At 37.5% G+C, this 15,078-nt stretch overlaps 1 protein-coding gene across 2 annotated transcripts; it reads left to right on the forward strand.

The window, feature by feature from the left end:
• The first annotated feature begins 1,127 nt into the window (after window positions 1-1,127).
• LOC115692421 (uncharacterized) lies at window positions 1,128-8,554 on the forward strand. 2 transcript variants are annotated; one of them, XM_056315515.1, is made up of 13 exons: window positions 1,128-1,639; window positions 3,468-3,532; window positions 3,722-3,794; window positions 3,868-3,909; window positions 4,052-4,070; window positions 4,527-4,646; window positions 5,120-5,189; window positions 6,338-6,381; window positions 6,476-6,517; window positions 6,594-6,653; window positions 7,357-7,424; window positions 8,036-8,093; window positions 8,194-8,554. In XM_056315515.1, exons 1-13 carry the CDS (start codon window positions 1,350-1,352, stop codon window positions 8,281-8,283), a joined length of 1,041 nt encoding a protein of 346 aa, XP_056171490.1. In that variant the 5' UTR covers window positions 1,128-1,349; the 3' UTR covers window positions 8,284-8,554. The 2 variants fall into 2 exon arrangements, with proteins under 2 accessions (XP_056171490.1, XP_030475123.1); XM_030619263.2 differs by lacking the exon at window positions 3,868-3,909 and having other exon boundaries at window positions 1,133-1,639.
• Window positions 8,555-15,078: the final 6,524 nt, after the last annotated feature.

Genomic DNA, 15,078 nt, shown 5'->3' on the forward strand with positions numbered 1-15,078 from the left:
TGGTGAGAGAACCTTTCTTTCTTAACTAGCACCTTGTAGCCTCCTTTAGTTTTCCTATATCTTCTTTTTCTATTTTCTGGGAGAAAAATAATATTGTATAAATCCTTCTGTTCATATTTATAGAGATCACTCTTCATTTTTTTAAGGTCATCAGTTCTTTCTTTTTGTCAAGTCTTCTCCATTTTCAAGGGAAATGAAAAATTATATGTTCTGGGAAATCTTCTTCTAGTTCAATGCTATCAAGTAAAAACTTGAGCTGAAGGCCCAACAATGAAGGGTTTTTCCAATCCAGAGAGAACTAGGTGGAAAACTATGACTGGATCTACTCGATGTATGTGAGCCTAGAGCATCCCAATTCTTAAATTATGTTGGTCTAATGTGGGACTCACCAAAATCAAAAGTTTGAATTTATTGAGCTCACATGCACTCGGAACATCTCAGAATTTTTCGGTGTCACAGGATCTCGGGTGTACACAATGGGGAGTAAGATTGGTGAACTCCATTCCTTTGAATTTAGTACTTTTTGTCAGAAGAAGTTCATTTCGCAACGTGGGTAAGGTAAAGTAAACAGAGTGTGTGGGCTGAGTAATCTCCAACATTGAAGAGGCCGGTCGAACTTAGCACGTGCTGAAAAGCTCTTCCATTCAAGATGGGCCAGAAAATGGCCAATGAATGGTTGCGTCGAGACGATCTTTCACCTTACTACACACTTTATAGAGAGGTGGTGGACTGGTGGGTTTCATTTTCTAAGGCTTAACAAGAGCTTAGCCATATAGATATACAAAGTATAGCGAGGAAAGTCATTAAAGACGCAAAAAAAGGCGTTGGAGATTAGGAAGAGATGTATGAAAGTATAGGGCTTGTCACTTTAACGTGCCTAAGCTAAGATATGAATTTTTACATGTACCATTCTGTCGTACAAAGACTTCGTCTCAAATCTGAAGAGAAAACTCAGCCACTCGCCACAAACCATCGAATAATGTCCCTCATTAGACAACATGAGCATATCTCGCCGGTCGGTTGTACGCCCATCTTATTAGCATCTATGAGCCTCCTCGCCTGTCTCGTCCCCGTCCTTGCCTCCGGCGGCTCCTCCCCGACTCTATCTCCACCTCATTATGAGATTAAGACTACAAAAACAAAAAAAGAATTCAAATAAATGTTTTCCTTTTGTTTATTTATTGGGTAAAAAGAATGACTGTATTACCTAACAATTCCCGACATAATTTGCCCACCTCAAAAGAGCAGTGTGCACCGTGCAGGGTCTCTTCACCTCTGAACCATTCCCACCTCCACCACCACCACCACCACAACAACGCACTCCACAGAAAGAGCCATCGCCCCCAACGATGGCCGGTGTCCTGCACATGCCTCAGCCACCACTCTTGAGGCCGCTCTCCCGCCACCGCAGAGCGGTCAAGCCCCCGACTTCTGTTAGCGTCAGGGCGTCGAGCACCGACTCCCCTGAAGCTTCCACGGCCACCAAGCCGCCGAGTTCGTCGGCGACTTTCGCCCCTCCTCCCAATTTCAAGCCTCCCGAGCCGAAGCGCTTCGGCGTGAGGCCGGACAAGGTTCTCGACGTCTTGGGTGCGTCTCTCACCCTGATCTTCCGATTGGGTACCGGCGTTTTCGTTTCCGGGTATTGGTTTTTCTCTGTTTGCTTACTTTTTCGTTGAGTTTGCCTAAAGTTTCGGTTTTCGAGGCATGAGTTGGTGCCTTTTGCTGGCTGGGTTGTTGAATTTGGATTTCCATAGTGTAAAATCGAAATGGGTCGTGTCCTTTCTGCTGTTATTTGTGGATTTTTGGTATACTAGACCTGCTTTTGGCAACGTTGTGGGGCTTGACGAATCGTTGTTAATCCCATCTGCAACATACGTTCCGCTATTCTACTATTTAACCTTCGAACTGTTTGTCTGATCTTTAAAATGGACTGTTCAAACAACCAGAAACCTAACAGTAGACGCTGCGTGAGTTTTGGATATTGTAGTGAAAAACTCATTGAACTACATCGGAGTAAGTCTCTAAAAGGCAAGAATGAACTTGTCCCTATTGAAGTTTGGAAATAGCTTATTGATTCTTTGGACTATAAATTTATTGCATGTTTTTGAGTTTTCTATTGTTTATACTCGTCTGTGGCATCTCATTCCTGCAACATGTCATTTCTCTACTCAAGATGATGTGAATGCCATCCAAATAATTTCCCCTGCAAATAGATGCCTAAATTCGATATGCATCTCACGTAGTCCATCGAAATCCATTTCGAATGGCATTCTTGAGAGATTGTAAATAAACAGGTGTATGACCCAAAGTTCTCGCCAGTAACTGCAACTAAATGACAAAATCCATTCAAGCAAAGCAGTTAACATCGTTAAGCACCAACCACAAATTTTTTCCCTCATACCTTCAAACTTTGCATTATAGCTTTGTGACAAAAGATGAATCAGAGACCTTGTGGTGCACAAAAGGTGCAAAAAACTGAACCCAAGTATGCAATGAAGTTGGAGTTCATACTGAAGACAGTTTTATTTAATGTCAGGTGTTTTAATTTTCTTTTTTACTTTTTTAATTTGCTTACTAATACCTATACCGGATTTTCTTCCTATTGGAAATATGAAGTGAAAATGTTTGGCTGATATCAGGATGGTTTTTTCTGCTCTAATGTGTTCAGTAACACCGATAACAAATGCTTCTTCGGCCTTTGAAAAGAGAAAGAATAGAGGTGCCCAAATGAAGTTATCAGGAATTGGAGAGTTCTTCATGAGAGGAATAAAAGGAAGAAATCCAACAAAATTACTGTACTTGAACTAGGACAAAAATGTTGATAGTAATTTTTTCTCATCAAATTCTCTTTCTTAAAATGCACCTGGACAGTCGGATATTGGGTAATTTTGGGACTCTTTCTTCTGTATTTAAAATCGTTGGAAAAAAGAATGAATACTATTTTCTTTGAGAAATGCCACTTCAAGGAGTTTAATCGAGATACCTAAATGAGACATTTGTTCTTTACTGAATTATTGAAATTACTGGATCAGAATAAGACATCTGTTTCTTCACCCTTTCACAATAAATGAGAATTCACCTGGGGAGTACAGAATACTTGAGATTGCAATTTTAGGGGAATATGATTCAGTTATGGCCCTATTAGTCGAAAGTCCTGTCTTCTTTTATTTTACAAAAAACATCAGAACTAAATAAATATGATTATAAAGTCGGTGACTTGATATATATCTTCATCGGTAAAAAGGATGCGATGAATGTAGTAATCGCTAAAGCATACGGCATTTAGATCTGAACCTCATTGATGTTTGTTTTGACTGATAAACTTGAGGTGAAAGGTCCTTGCATCTAACAGAGTTTATGGTAATGGGCTTGTATCTTGCATCCTCAGTTATTTTTCTTAATAGGTTTGTCAGAATGCAGCAGGTCATTTGAATCTGAACCGTGTAACACTTGTCATTTTATTACAGGTATTCTGCATCCTTTGCTTCCGAAAATGAGATTCCACCTAGCCAGTACGCTTTAGATATTGCTGGTAGGCTGTGGCAACTTTTTCATTTAAGAGTAACTTCAGTTGCAAGGTTGTTATCTAGCCGCTTTTGGTCAATGTGTGTGAAAGTAAAATGCAGAAAAACCAAGTACAAGTGTTACTGGTTCATCAAGCTACTACTTTAACACGCTTACTTTCTGATATGCATATCTTTGTAATGTTCTATTTTAATAGGTGTGAAAATTAAGGAGACTTCAAAATTAGGTCCTCGACCAGAGAAGCCTATTGAAATTTACGAGTTTGAGAGGTACTCATGTTGGTATTTATCATTTTACTCGTTGCTAGATTAGATGGATGATGGATGTCATTGTACTCATCAGATCTTGTCCCGCTTTGTGGGATGTCATGATCTTTTTCTCTTGGTATGATCTGCTTATACCAATTTTCACTTGGTGCTTCAATAGACACATTCTAACAATGTCTTTTTGTTCCCTTTTCTCCCTTCCCTCCCTCTCTTCTCATTCACCTGGGGAATGGGTATGTATGGATATTGTGGATCACCAGCTGTCCTTTTTGTCGAAAGGTAAAATCTAGTCAACAATCTCCTCTTTTATTTTTTAATGTATCTACATCTGTCCTTTTGAGAAATACGCCCTTCCTTGAATGATTGATGGAGCTAACAGCCAACTGGAAGCTGCCCTTGATAGGATACCTCCCCCATTGATTTTGTGGTACTGAACTGTGCCATCTGGGAAGAAATTACACCATCTTTTTTAAAGGGAGATAAATTAGTTGTGATTTTCATCTTGATTATTAATTGCTGAAATTTGGTAATGTTGTCATAAATCCTCTAATTAGACAAGCGAAAACAATTGGTAAAATTTGCAGCTTAATGTGACTCTGCTTTCACTATTAATAAGGATTTGAGTACTGTTTTGCTTTTTTTTTTAAAATACATTGATTGTTCTGTTCCTTGATGTACGTCTTAAGTCTCGAATTCTGGATGCGGTATTCAATTGACACTTCCAATCATCCACAGGTTAGGGAAATTGTTGCAGTATTGGATCTTGATGTTATATTCTATCCATGCCCACGAAACGGTCCAAATTTCCGTCCCAAGGTGGTTCAGATGGGTGGGAAACAACAATTCCCATATATGGTATTGTACTCTTCTTCTCAAGGTTACTTTTCATCCTGGTGTCAAGTAAGAAAAGGATTTAATTCTTACTTGAATGGATAAGCTGATACTCATTACTATGAATTTTTTATGCTGAAGCATTACATGTAAGATTTTAGAATAAAGGAGCACATTTTGAGAAAGTATGAGAAAGCTGATGAACTAAATAGTTAATGGTGCTTTGTTGCTTAAATTTAAAGCAGCATGATGCGGTAATTTGCCCTCAGTTTCCGGACTCTGTATCCAACAAATGACAAAGCATAATCTTTTTCTGAAACACTTGGATTACTCTTATGATCACTTCCCAACCAAATTCCATCCATTTCCAGTGGAATACTGGTTTTTCATTATGTTCATTTATTAGCATCTATCTCACATTGCAGCTAATAACGAGGGTTAAGTGGCGTATAAAGGATCCTGGAAGTCAATTAGTATTTCCTTTTTCCTCTTTGCAGGTAGATCCAAACTCTGGGGTTGCAATGTATGAATCGGATGACATAATCAAGTATTTGGTAACAAAATATGGTGTGTGCTAGCATAATTTCCTCTTCTGAGTAGGGTTTTCCTCTCCTGTTCTGTTGTTCACGTATGTAGTTGTTGAATAGTGTAAATGTTGAAGTTCGATATTATTGCATGCTTAAGCAGGAGCATATTCTCGTGCAAAAGTTCAAGAGATCATATGACGCCCCTGTTGGATAATGCTTTTTCAATATTCTTGTTTTTGAGGATGTATGTTAACCTTTATTATGAAGGGCCAGAAACTGAGGAGAGAAAAATTAACTAAGAAGTGTGAATGCATGAACAGGTTGCAAAGTTGCCTGATCACTTTTTGCATCTTGTCTACTTTTTCCTTAGGTCCAGATGTTGATGTTATTCTCCTGAAGACTAAGTACACTTCGCCAGTATCAAACAAGTTATTACTTCATATTAGAGTCTCATATTGCCCACGGTTGCCCAACCCCAGATTCCTTCCAAGCACATCTAACTTTCCAATCTCTTGCCAGCCCTTGACTATGTTTTTTACCTCTCTCTTTATTTCCATTCGACCATGCCCATTGTTAGCTAGAGTAGTACTAACTTGTAGCACTTGATTGAGTCTCTTTCAACTATCCCTTTTTCATATCTCACTACCATCTATTCATCTAGACCAATTTTATCACAAAAAGTATTAAAGCAACCCGGTCAAAAGGCTCCCAAAATGCAGGGGTATACACAACTTGTTGATCTTGACTGTTCTTGGGTTCATATTACCTGTACTTTAGTTTGTAGGTCTTTCATTAACTTCATAATTATTTAACTTACCCATCATCGCTGTTTGTCTGGTGATCCCAGAATCTTAAATTTTGACGAATGCTTGACTTTGGTTTGAAGCCACCTTTCTATGAGAAACGTAAAATTGATAATTTGTTAGAATAATAATCTGATCTATCCGACATCTAACCTTCTCTGTTAGTTCCAATTTTTATCCATCAAGCTTGCTCTTCGGTAGCATCGACTCACTTTCCATCAACTGTTCTTGGTCTATCCTCTTCATAAATAGCTAATTCGTTCTACCAATTTTTTCACTTATTATGATTTTTAAACTTGAGGTAGTGGACTATTCTTCTTATTATCTCTCATTCTTTACTGAAGTATTAACCCAAAAAATTTACTTTATTTTTCCATTGATGTAGGTGATGGGAATGTTCCTGTTTTGTTATCTCTAGGTCTTCTCACGGTTGACCTACTACTCTTAGTGGCTATTCTTGTGAATTTCCTGGATTCTTTTACAATTGTGTGATCTCATTTCCTCCATATCGTCTACATTGCAGACCCTGACTGAAGGCTTTGCAATGATTGGTCGCATGGGAAAGGTGGCGATGCTAAATCTTGTAGCTGTTCATTACATCTATTGTACTTGTAATTGGCTCATCCCTCGTTTTTGTGCAGGGTTCATCTTACATACCAGCAAAACTACCACCAACGCCACTTGAGATATGGGCATATGAGGTTGGTATAGTTAAGTTGTCTTTTAATTTTTGAATAACAATGTAACATGGCTCTTGCTGATTATAGTTTGTTTGGAGTCATGGGGCATTGTTTGTGCTTTTCAATTCCCATATCTTCATTTGCTTTCTGTTTCTGCAGTATATTGACTTTGCCCTAATTAGATTCTGGCCTAAACCTGTACTTCACATGAGAACAAATAGCTTTAAGTGATGGGAAGGAGATAAGAGCTTTACACAGAAATTTCAACCAGCATCAAGGAATTTTCTCAAAGTGTAGATTATTGGACTATTAAGATCAAAGGGATTTCACTAGGCCCACAGTAGAATGAGCTATTGCTTTACCAAGAAGAAGCATCTATTTAGGACCTCACCATGGGGCAAAGGGCGGAAAATCAAGTGCATCAATTCATCTTAATTCCATATCGATACATCTTGAGTAGTCTCCGACCCATTCGTTATATGTGGCTAATTCTTTAACTGTTTCAGTTGCGATTACTTCTTGCTCCTAAAAATTGACTATCTGCTGAAGTATGTTGCTGCATTCAAAATTTTGTGTCATGTATCATAGAGCTATGCTTTCTGCCACGGAGTTGGCCAAGTACTTGAGAGATTAGCAAAAGCTCCAACTAAAGAGAGATTGAATTGCATCTTGCCACAAGTTGAGTTCTATAATATTGGTTTTGAAATATTTACCCTCATTTCAGGGGTCTCCATTTTGCAAGCTTGTACGTGAAGTACTAGTGGAGTTAGAATTACCTCACCTAGTTCGCAGGTAATGGCTAAGTATTACTGTAGGAATACATGCACTTCATTTACTTTATCTATAATTCCGCACGTTCGAAGCCTTTTTTTGTCCTACAAAAGATGACTATTGTTCTGCAGTAACATCTAAAAAAGCACCTTAGATGTGAAGGTTTTTGTGGTATTAAAAAGACAGTAATTCAGTTTTGATATCAGCCATTAGTGTTCTACCTAAATGCAAGTGCTGGAATGACAAAAGTGTTTAGTGTGCTCTCCATGTTTACTGGTGCTCATTGGATTAACTTATCAAATGCTTAAATCATTGATGTTTCCTGTGAAATTCACTTGTACATGGTCTGGTTAATTGTGAGTTACTAATTAGTGCTAATTCTTTAAACAACTGGCAAATTTCATTTCATCCGCAACTTGAATACTTGCAGTTCAAAATTTCTTTGGCCACGTATCTCTTTATAAGCATTATTACGTTGTTCATCCTGCAATTGTACTTGAGTGAGCCCTAATTGGCATCTTATACTTCTGAAGTCTACTACTGGTTCATTCTGTTTACGCGCAATGTCTACTGGAATATGCTGCCATAATAAAACCTTTTTTCATTAAGTAATCTTGCATTTTATGCTTCAGTTGTGCCCGTGGCAGCCCAAAACGGCAAGTCCTCTATGAGAAAGCTGGGCATTTTCAGGTAATTAACCAGTGTTTGTTATCTCATTTGTCCATGAAGAATCCAAATTTGCCGAACGTCGAATACTAAGAGAATTCCACATCTGCATAATGGTTGACAGGTACCTTATTTAGAAGACCCAAATACAGGGGTGCAAATGTTTGAAAGTGCAGAGATTGTGGAGTATCTTAGAGCTACTTATGCCCTTTAATAAGTGGAGCTATTATTACAAGTCTACATACACATTGAGTCTTCCTTTTCTCTTCTAGTAATAGCCACATACATATTTTGCAATTTTAGATTGAAATTCCTGAAACTGATGCTTGATGTAAGAAGCAGAAACCTGCTTCTGTTATGTTGTTACATATATAAGCAGCAATATTTACTGCCCTAGTTATTGTAACTTGCTTCGTGCTTTTCCTTGTGATCTTGGACGAATGTTGGATCGCAAGGCTGTCTTTATAGTATTTCAATTCGAATCCTGGTGAGGGGATAGTACTGTGGAATGTTGTCTATTTAGTGCTAACTAAAACAAGAGATGCTCGACTTTTTTTCTGGGCAGAGAGGAATAACTCTTTACTTGGTATGAGAATGGCGGATGGATATGCTTATTAGTTGAAAATGACGCTTGGAGAAATCATTAAAGACGGCCAAGTTAAATGCGGAGAGCCAACCCTTGACAATGTGGATCTTGCTCCAGTAGAGAAGTGATGACGAGTTCCAACAGTGTTGATCCAAACGGAATCAATCTCTTTATTTTTGAAGCAGACTGTAAGTGAAATAGGAACCTGGTATGCTTTTCTCCCAAAGCAATGACTAGGATGGTGAAAGAAAAAAGGTGTGAAGACCACCACTTAAAAAAGAGGGGAAAGAAAGTGGTGTGAAGACCACCACTAGAAAAGGAGACATCTCTTTAATGGCTTGCCGATAAGTGGGCACACTGGCAGTGTCCCCTACGTGCACAAAAGATGGAATCTGCCGAGGCATACTCCGATGGTCGGTTCATCATGAACAATATACAGGATTAGTGGTGTTGAGAACGAATCACTGTACAAAACCTAGGTTGTATCTGTGCAGTTACTAGGTCTTACAAGAAAAAGCATGTCGGGCCAACATAAGTCGCGTGTAATTTCTCTGCACCGTGACCAGATAAGTCCGTCCAATACATCGGTCATAAACGAAGAGTACATGAGAACTTTCATGATGTACTTTCTTGCTGCTCTAATTTCTTCCAATACATCGGTCATAAACAAAGAGCACACGAAAATTTTCATGATCTACTTGCTTGCTGCTCTCATTTCTTGAACCCTCCATGGCTTTCCTTTGAGCACAGACCATGAATTGGAGTGAACTAGCAAGGAAAATGTGACTTGACATGGAGAGTGGGAAATGGTGGGGACATGAAAGTAAATTGCAAAGTTGACCGAGCTTCCTCTATCTCAGGGAATCTTCTTATCCTCTGTTTCTGAAGCTCAGAAGAAAAGAGCTGTCCCAGAGTTTTGTGCGTGCTTTTGGCCCAATTTTTGTGGCACTTGGGGCGTGACATCTTCATCAGATGGCCACCTTGTGAGATCTGCACCCACCATAGTGAAAAGCAGGATCTCTTTTTCAGTGCACTTATTCTTCTTCCTCTTGGTGGGATGATGAGGCACTTGATGCCTTCCCTTTCTTTATGGCATTTTCATGAGTCAAAACAAATTCTCCTTTGGTACATTCTGAGGTCGTGCAAGTCGGTGTCTGCTTTGTGTTCCAATCCTAATGTGTTCCCACCCCAATCTTATCGCTTTGGAGAGTTCTGGAAAATTATTTATTTTTTAAACTTGTCTTAGGTTGTGAATAAACAAATGAGGGATAAAGTATGAGATTTTCATTCAACGTAACCTCGGGGGACACATTACCAACCTATGGATAGAGATTTAATCGAAGAACATGACATGATAATTTGAAAGTATTGTGGAGATTTGTTAAGTCGAAAGGTTTGGATTTCTTGTACTGTCAATACTCATAAACACTACAGCAAGTTTCGAGTAGGTTGCAGACGCATGACTACTCCAATGAGTCGGATTTGCAGAGTAAATGGAATTTCTAGGGACAAGTAAGGATGGGATCCTAGTTCCGTTTCTCTACCTTCCGTTGATATCTTAACATGATATTGGCGCTAGGATTCATGAATATTCTGGTTAATGCATCGAACAATGCTCGCGTGACGTTTGATTCGTGAAATGGAACAAGGCCGGAATGGAATAGCTATTTCCTGAGAATAGATTACTGCTAAAATAGGAATGGAATAACTGTTCTCTAGTTTGGTTTGTAAAATGGAATCGTAATTTCAAGAATATTTCCTCTCTTTTTTCCCACCATACCCTTTGATGAGATAAAAGTAGAACTTATATAGATTAATTGTTTCATCAAGAACAGATTGGAAGTCCGATTGAAGACTGTCTTTTTCATTTTTTTAAAAAAATCTTACAATAAAGTCATGTGTTAATTAGGAGGGAGGTGGTATATTTGCCACCACTTTTTTTTTTTTTTACCTCCCAATATCTGGAATTGTCTCTTTTTATGTCTCTGCCTGTGCGTGATCTTTACTAAATCAATTGGTCATGACTAAGGTTGTTGGGTATCAATTCCTTTAGGTTTATTTTCATTCACAAAAGTGGTAGGAAAGAATAATGTTATCTACAGTGAAGCTAATTTACTAAATTAGCATAGTAAATGATGTGATAGACGTTTTATGGGAAAAGTACCAAATATTGTAAAATTTGTCCGCGCCAGCGCCGGTTGTGCCACGTTAAACGATCGGTATCTATATCAACGATTTCCGGCCCAAATTGGCCAGATGGACTATATTGGCAAATTTTCGAAAGGTTTAGGTCGCAATTGGTACAATGGAGATAAGCATCATGAAGCAAAATCGCTCTACATTGACATCACAATTATTGTGCGTGATAGAACTAAATGACAAAATAATTACATTATCAACTTAGGCAATCCAAATGTACCCAGAAATAATAAACCTTAAAATTAATGTTTTTTTTTAGAAATAAACCTCTCTTTTTTCATTACTTTTATATTAGTTGAAGCTTAAAAATATTTCGAGTGAGTTTATGAAATGGACTTCTTTCCATTATCACTTGGATATATTAAGTTCCATAGAGGGCAAGATTTTTCTTCAAAGAAATAGTGGGGTCAAAATATATATAAACTGGATCGAATTTATAACTTTAACTATTTATAAGTAAAAATTGAAAAGTGTATCGAATTGAGTGGGGGAATTGCTCCCACCCCTTATCGGATGGCCCCGTCGCGGGTTGAACATAGACTTAGGGTGCGTTTGTTTCACGGAAAATGTAACGTTTTTGGAAAATGTTTCCGGAAAATCATTTTCCAGGAAAACAGTTAGTTTTCCTTTGTTTGGTGATATGTGATCGAAAACATTTTATGGTGTTTGGATCTCATTTGAAAAATGATTTCAATCCCATGATTTTATCTCATGCAAAAAAAAAATCGAATTTTTAAATATTTTTATTTTTAAAAATGAAAAAGAAAAAGAAAAAAAGAAGAAAAGAAAGAAAAGAATAAAATATTAAAAAAGTAAAGGGAAGCAATTCCGAAAAGTATTTTCACCTTCTTAGATTAGGGAATTCACTTTCCTAATTTTATACATGAATGTTTTCCTTGACCGGAAAGTGTTTTCGGTTGACTAATCATTTACGACGAACCAAACGGGTGAAAGTCCGAAAAACGGATTTCCGGAAAACCCTTTTCCCGAAACAAATGCACCCTTAATTATTTAAAAGGTGCGTTAACAAATACAACACGTTACTCAGTATACCATTTTAGTAAATCATGATTAATATATGCACAAAATTTTAATAAGGGCCATTAAAATAATAATAATCACTGGATAGTGATCGGTTGTCCACATATATAAGTTCGGTCACATGAAACAACTCAATGCTCAAACTCGCCTGCAATGGTGGAGTTTCATGGCCAGACAGAGAGCAACAAAAGTTGGCCAATGATAATCTGCCTATCCTCCACTTCAGTTTAGATTATTACACTCCAACCAGAGATCCTACCACTTTCTTGGCGATGACAATATTTTATACACGCTTAGTGACCGAATATTAAGGATGAACGGTTCCAGATTCCGTACAAGTTCCATATGGAATCTACCCGTTGAAACAGTTCCTCATTTTTTAGAACCTGAAACCTACCTTGCATACATTGGACCTGAAACCTATCATGTAATAGGTTCCAGAGTCGATTCCGAGGTTTACTCAGGTTCCACCTGTATTATTAATTGAACGATTGTAGTGAATCATAACATTTAATAATCACCATTTGTTACTACAATAACTGACTACAACTTATATTTAGACACACGAATAATATGAAGCATTAATAAAGTAAAAGTCTTAGTCATAAAATGAAAGATCAGACTAGTGGTTCTGGGTTATACACTCATTATCAAATGCCGTGGAATACCGTAGGATTGCACGAAGACAGAGACCCAGTAAAACGCAAAAACTTGTTTCAGATTCCAAGTTCCACTTACCTGGAACCTGAAACATATCCGTCGAAACAGGTTTCCCAATTTTTGGAACCTATAACCTATTCTGCATACCCTAGAACCATGAACCGACAGGTTCCCATTGGTCCGTTTATCAAGTTCCAGGTTTTACCTTAGAACCATGCTTACCCCTACTGAATATAAATACTTAATTAAAAAAAGAGAGAAGCTACCGACACTATTAAAACGATATATCTTTACCGTATATAGTCAATTTTGAATTTGGGGTCCACCCCTGACATATCCAATATACCCCGGACGTATAATACTCTCTGAAGGAGAGAGGGTGGGATAAATTGTAATCCAACATGCCATTAACGATAAAAATATAAATTATTCAGATTCTTTTATATAGAGTGAATGCGGCCGGCACTTAGTTCTAATATGCTTAGTTCAAAAGCTTAAGTTATTAGCAGGTGATAAGAACATGTACACAAGACCTAATGAAATATCATTTGTGCTTAATGCGTGAGAATCTTAATAAACTACCTTTTCTCACACGCATGTAAGGTAAAAGAGAATTTACCAAATGCTTTTTTCACGTAGGAGGAGATACCATGCGTGCTTTTGGTTTTATACTCGTCTTCACACAATGGACAAAAAAGATAAATTGATCCTAATAGCAAAAAGAGTTAATACCACAAAAGACCCCAAACCGATACACCTGTAACAAATTTACCCCAAATTAATTTTTTTAACACAAAAAACCTAAAACTGGTACATATGTGACAAATTAACCCCGAATTAATTTTTTTGACCATCAAAAACCCAAAACCGGTACACTTGTGACAAATTTACCCCGAACTAATTTTTTTTACCACCAAAAACCCCAAACCGGTAAATTGGATTGATACCACGAAAAATCATAATTTGGTAAATTTGTGACAAACAGAGGAATAAAACTCTAAACTGGTATATCTGTTAACTGCTACATGTCATTTAACTCAGCAATTTGATGGCAAAATTTAACGGAAACTAACGAAGGGTAAATTTGTCACAGGTGTACCAGTTTGGGGTTTTTGGTAGTCAAAAAATTAGTTTGGGATAAATTTGTCACAGCCGTATCAGTTTGGGGTTTTTTACGGTAGTAATCATAGTAAAAATAATAATAGTAAAATCTCATTTATTTATTGTCTTATGAATTGAAGATTTGAAATCGATGCTTAAAATATGATTTAAAGTCTCATGAAGAAACGGGGACCCGTAATAAAAGGAATTGTAGTTACAATTTTAAATTTGGAAAAGAAGGTGAAGGGGAAAAGTAAAAATAAATGAAATTAATGGCTGGCAATTAATTCGTGGCATCATAGCAAATATTAGCTTAGGCAGCGGCCCACCTTCTGGGAGAATGTAACAAATCCAATTTTTTGCAATGAAGAGAAGGGCATTCCTAACTATCTAGAAGTGGGCCAATAATGCAAACATACGTCTTTCTAGAAGCCGCAAAGCACCCTAATTTTAGTTTCTTATTACCGGGTCATGATTTAGATAGGATAATGCGACGAAAAATCGAATTAGTGGTCATGGAAAGGACCGGAAATACTTTCTATGCAGACTCGGGAGAGTCTCTAAGTCCTCGGTATCTTATAACGATTTGATGAAAAATCGGTTCCGTAAATTTTACCTGAAAAAAGAAATTCCATCTTTCGATAATAAACCCTAGTCAAGAATGGAATAGGCATCCTCCGATTGTTTCACCGGGAGATAATCCTTGGGTAATAAGAATTCGAACAAATGGGATATAAAAGTATGTGATAGATATCGATCTATCTTGACATTCTCATTTTCATAATTCTATACATTTTATTTCATTAGGCATAAAGACAAGAAAAGAAACAATATTTTATTTTATTCAAATTTAAATTAGGGTCAATAAATATATAGCAAAATTTCGGGAAAATTGTCCAAAAACTCCTAAACATATTGTACATTTGTCAATTGAGTCCTAAATATTTTCATGTTTTGCCAATTGAGTCCATCCGGTCAATTTTAGCTGAAAATTACTGACATGGATGCCGGTCATCCTTTGTGGCACGGTCAGTGCTGACGTCGACAATTTTAATAATATTTTAATATATTTTTCAAATTTTTAATTTTTTCTTTCTTTCTTTTTCTTTTTCTTCTTCGAAGTTTAGCGAGGCCCGACCGACCCTTGCTGGCCACTGGGCAAGGGCCGGCCAACCCTCTCCAGTCGCGGGCAAGGGTTGCAACCCTCGCCTAGATCCAGCAAGTGTCGCAAAGCCCTCGATGGTCGCGAGTAAGGGTCGCGGCTCTCACCCACAGCCGTCCACGTCAGCGATTTCCGATTAAAATTGGCCAAATTGACTCAATTGGCAGAACGTGAATAGGTTTACAACTCAGTTGATAAAATTAAAAAGTTTACAACTGAATTAACAAGACTGTAATAGATTCAAGATATCTTAGACAATT

Source organism: Syzygium oleosum, unplaced genomic scaffold (genome assembly GCF_021117445.2).
Source record: "Syzygium oleosum isolate NSW1041296 unplaced genomic scaffold, Sole_v2.1 Sole_v2.10, whole genome shotgun sequence".
Lineage (NCBI taxonomy): Eukaryota > Viridiplantae > Streptophyta > Magnoliopsida > Myrtales > Myrtaceae > Syzygium > Syzygium oleosum.

Bases quoted from the DNA above. Each gene is read 5' to 3' on its own strand.
- LOC115692421 (XM_056315515.1), top strand. From the start codon at position 1,350: ATGGCCGGTGTCCTGCACATGCCTCAGCCACCACTCTTGAGGCCGCTC. The intron at 4,647-5,119 runs GTATTGTACTCT...TCCTCTTTGCAG, and splicing joins AACAACAATTCCCATATATG to GTAGATCCAAACTCTGGGGT. The intron at 7,425-8,035 runs GTAATGGCTAAG...TTTATGCTTCAG, and splicing joins TTACCTCACCTAGTTCGCAG to TTGTGCCCGTGGCAGCCCAA.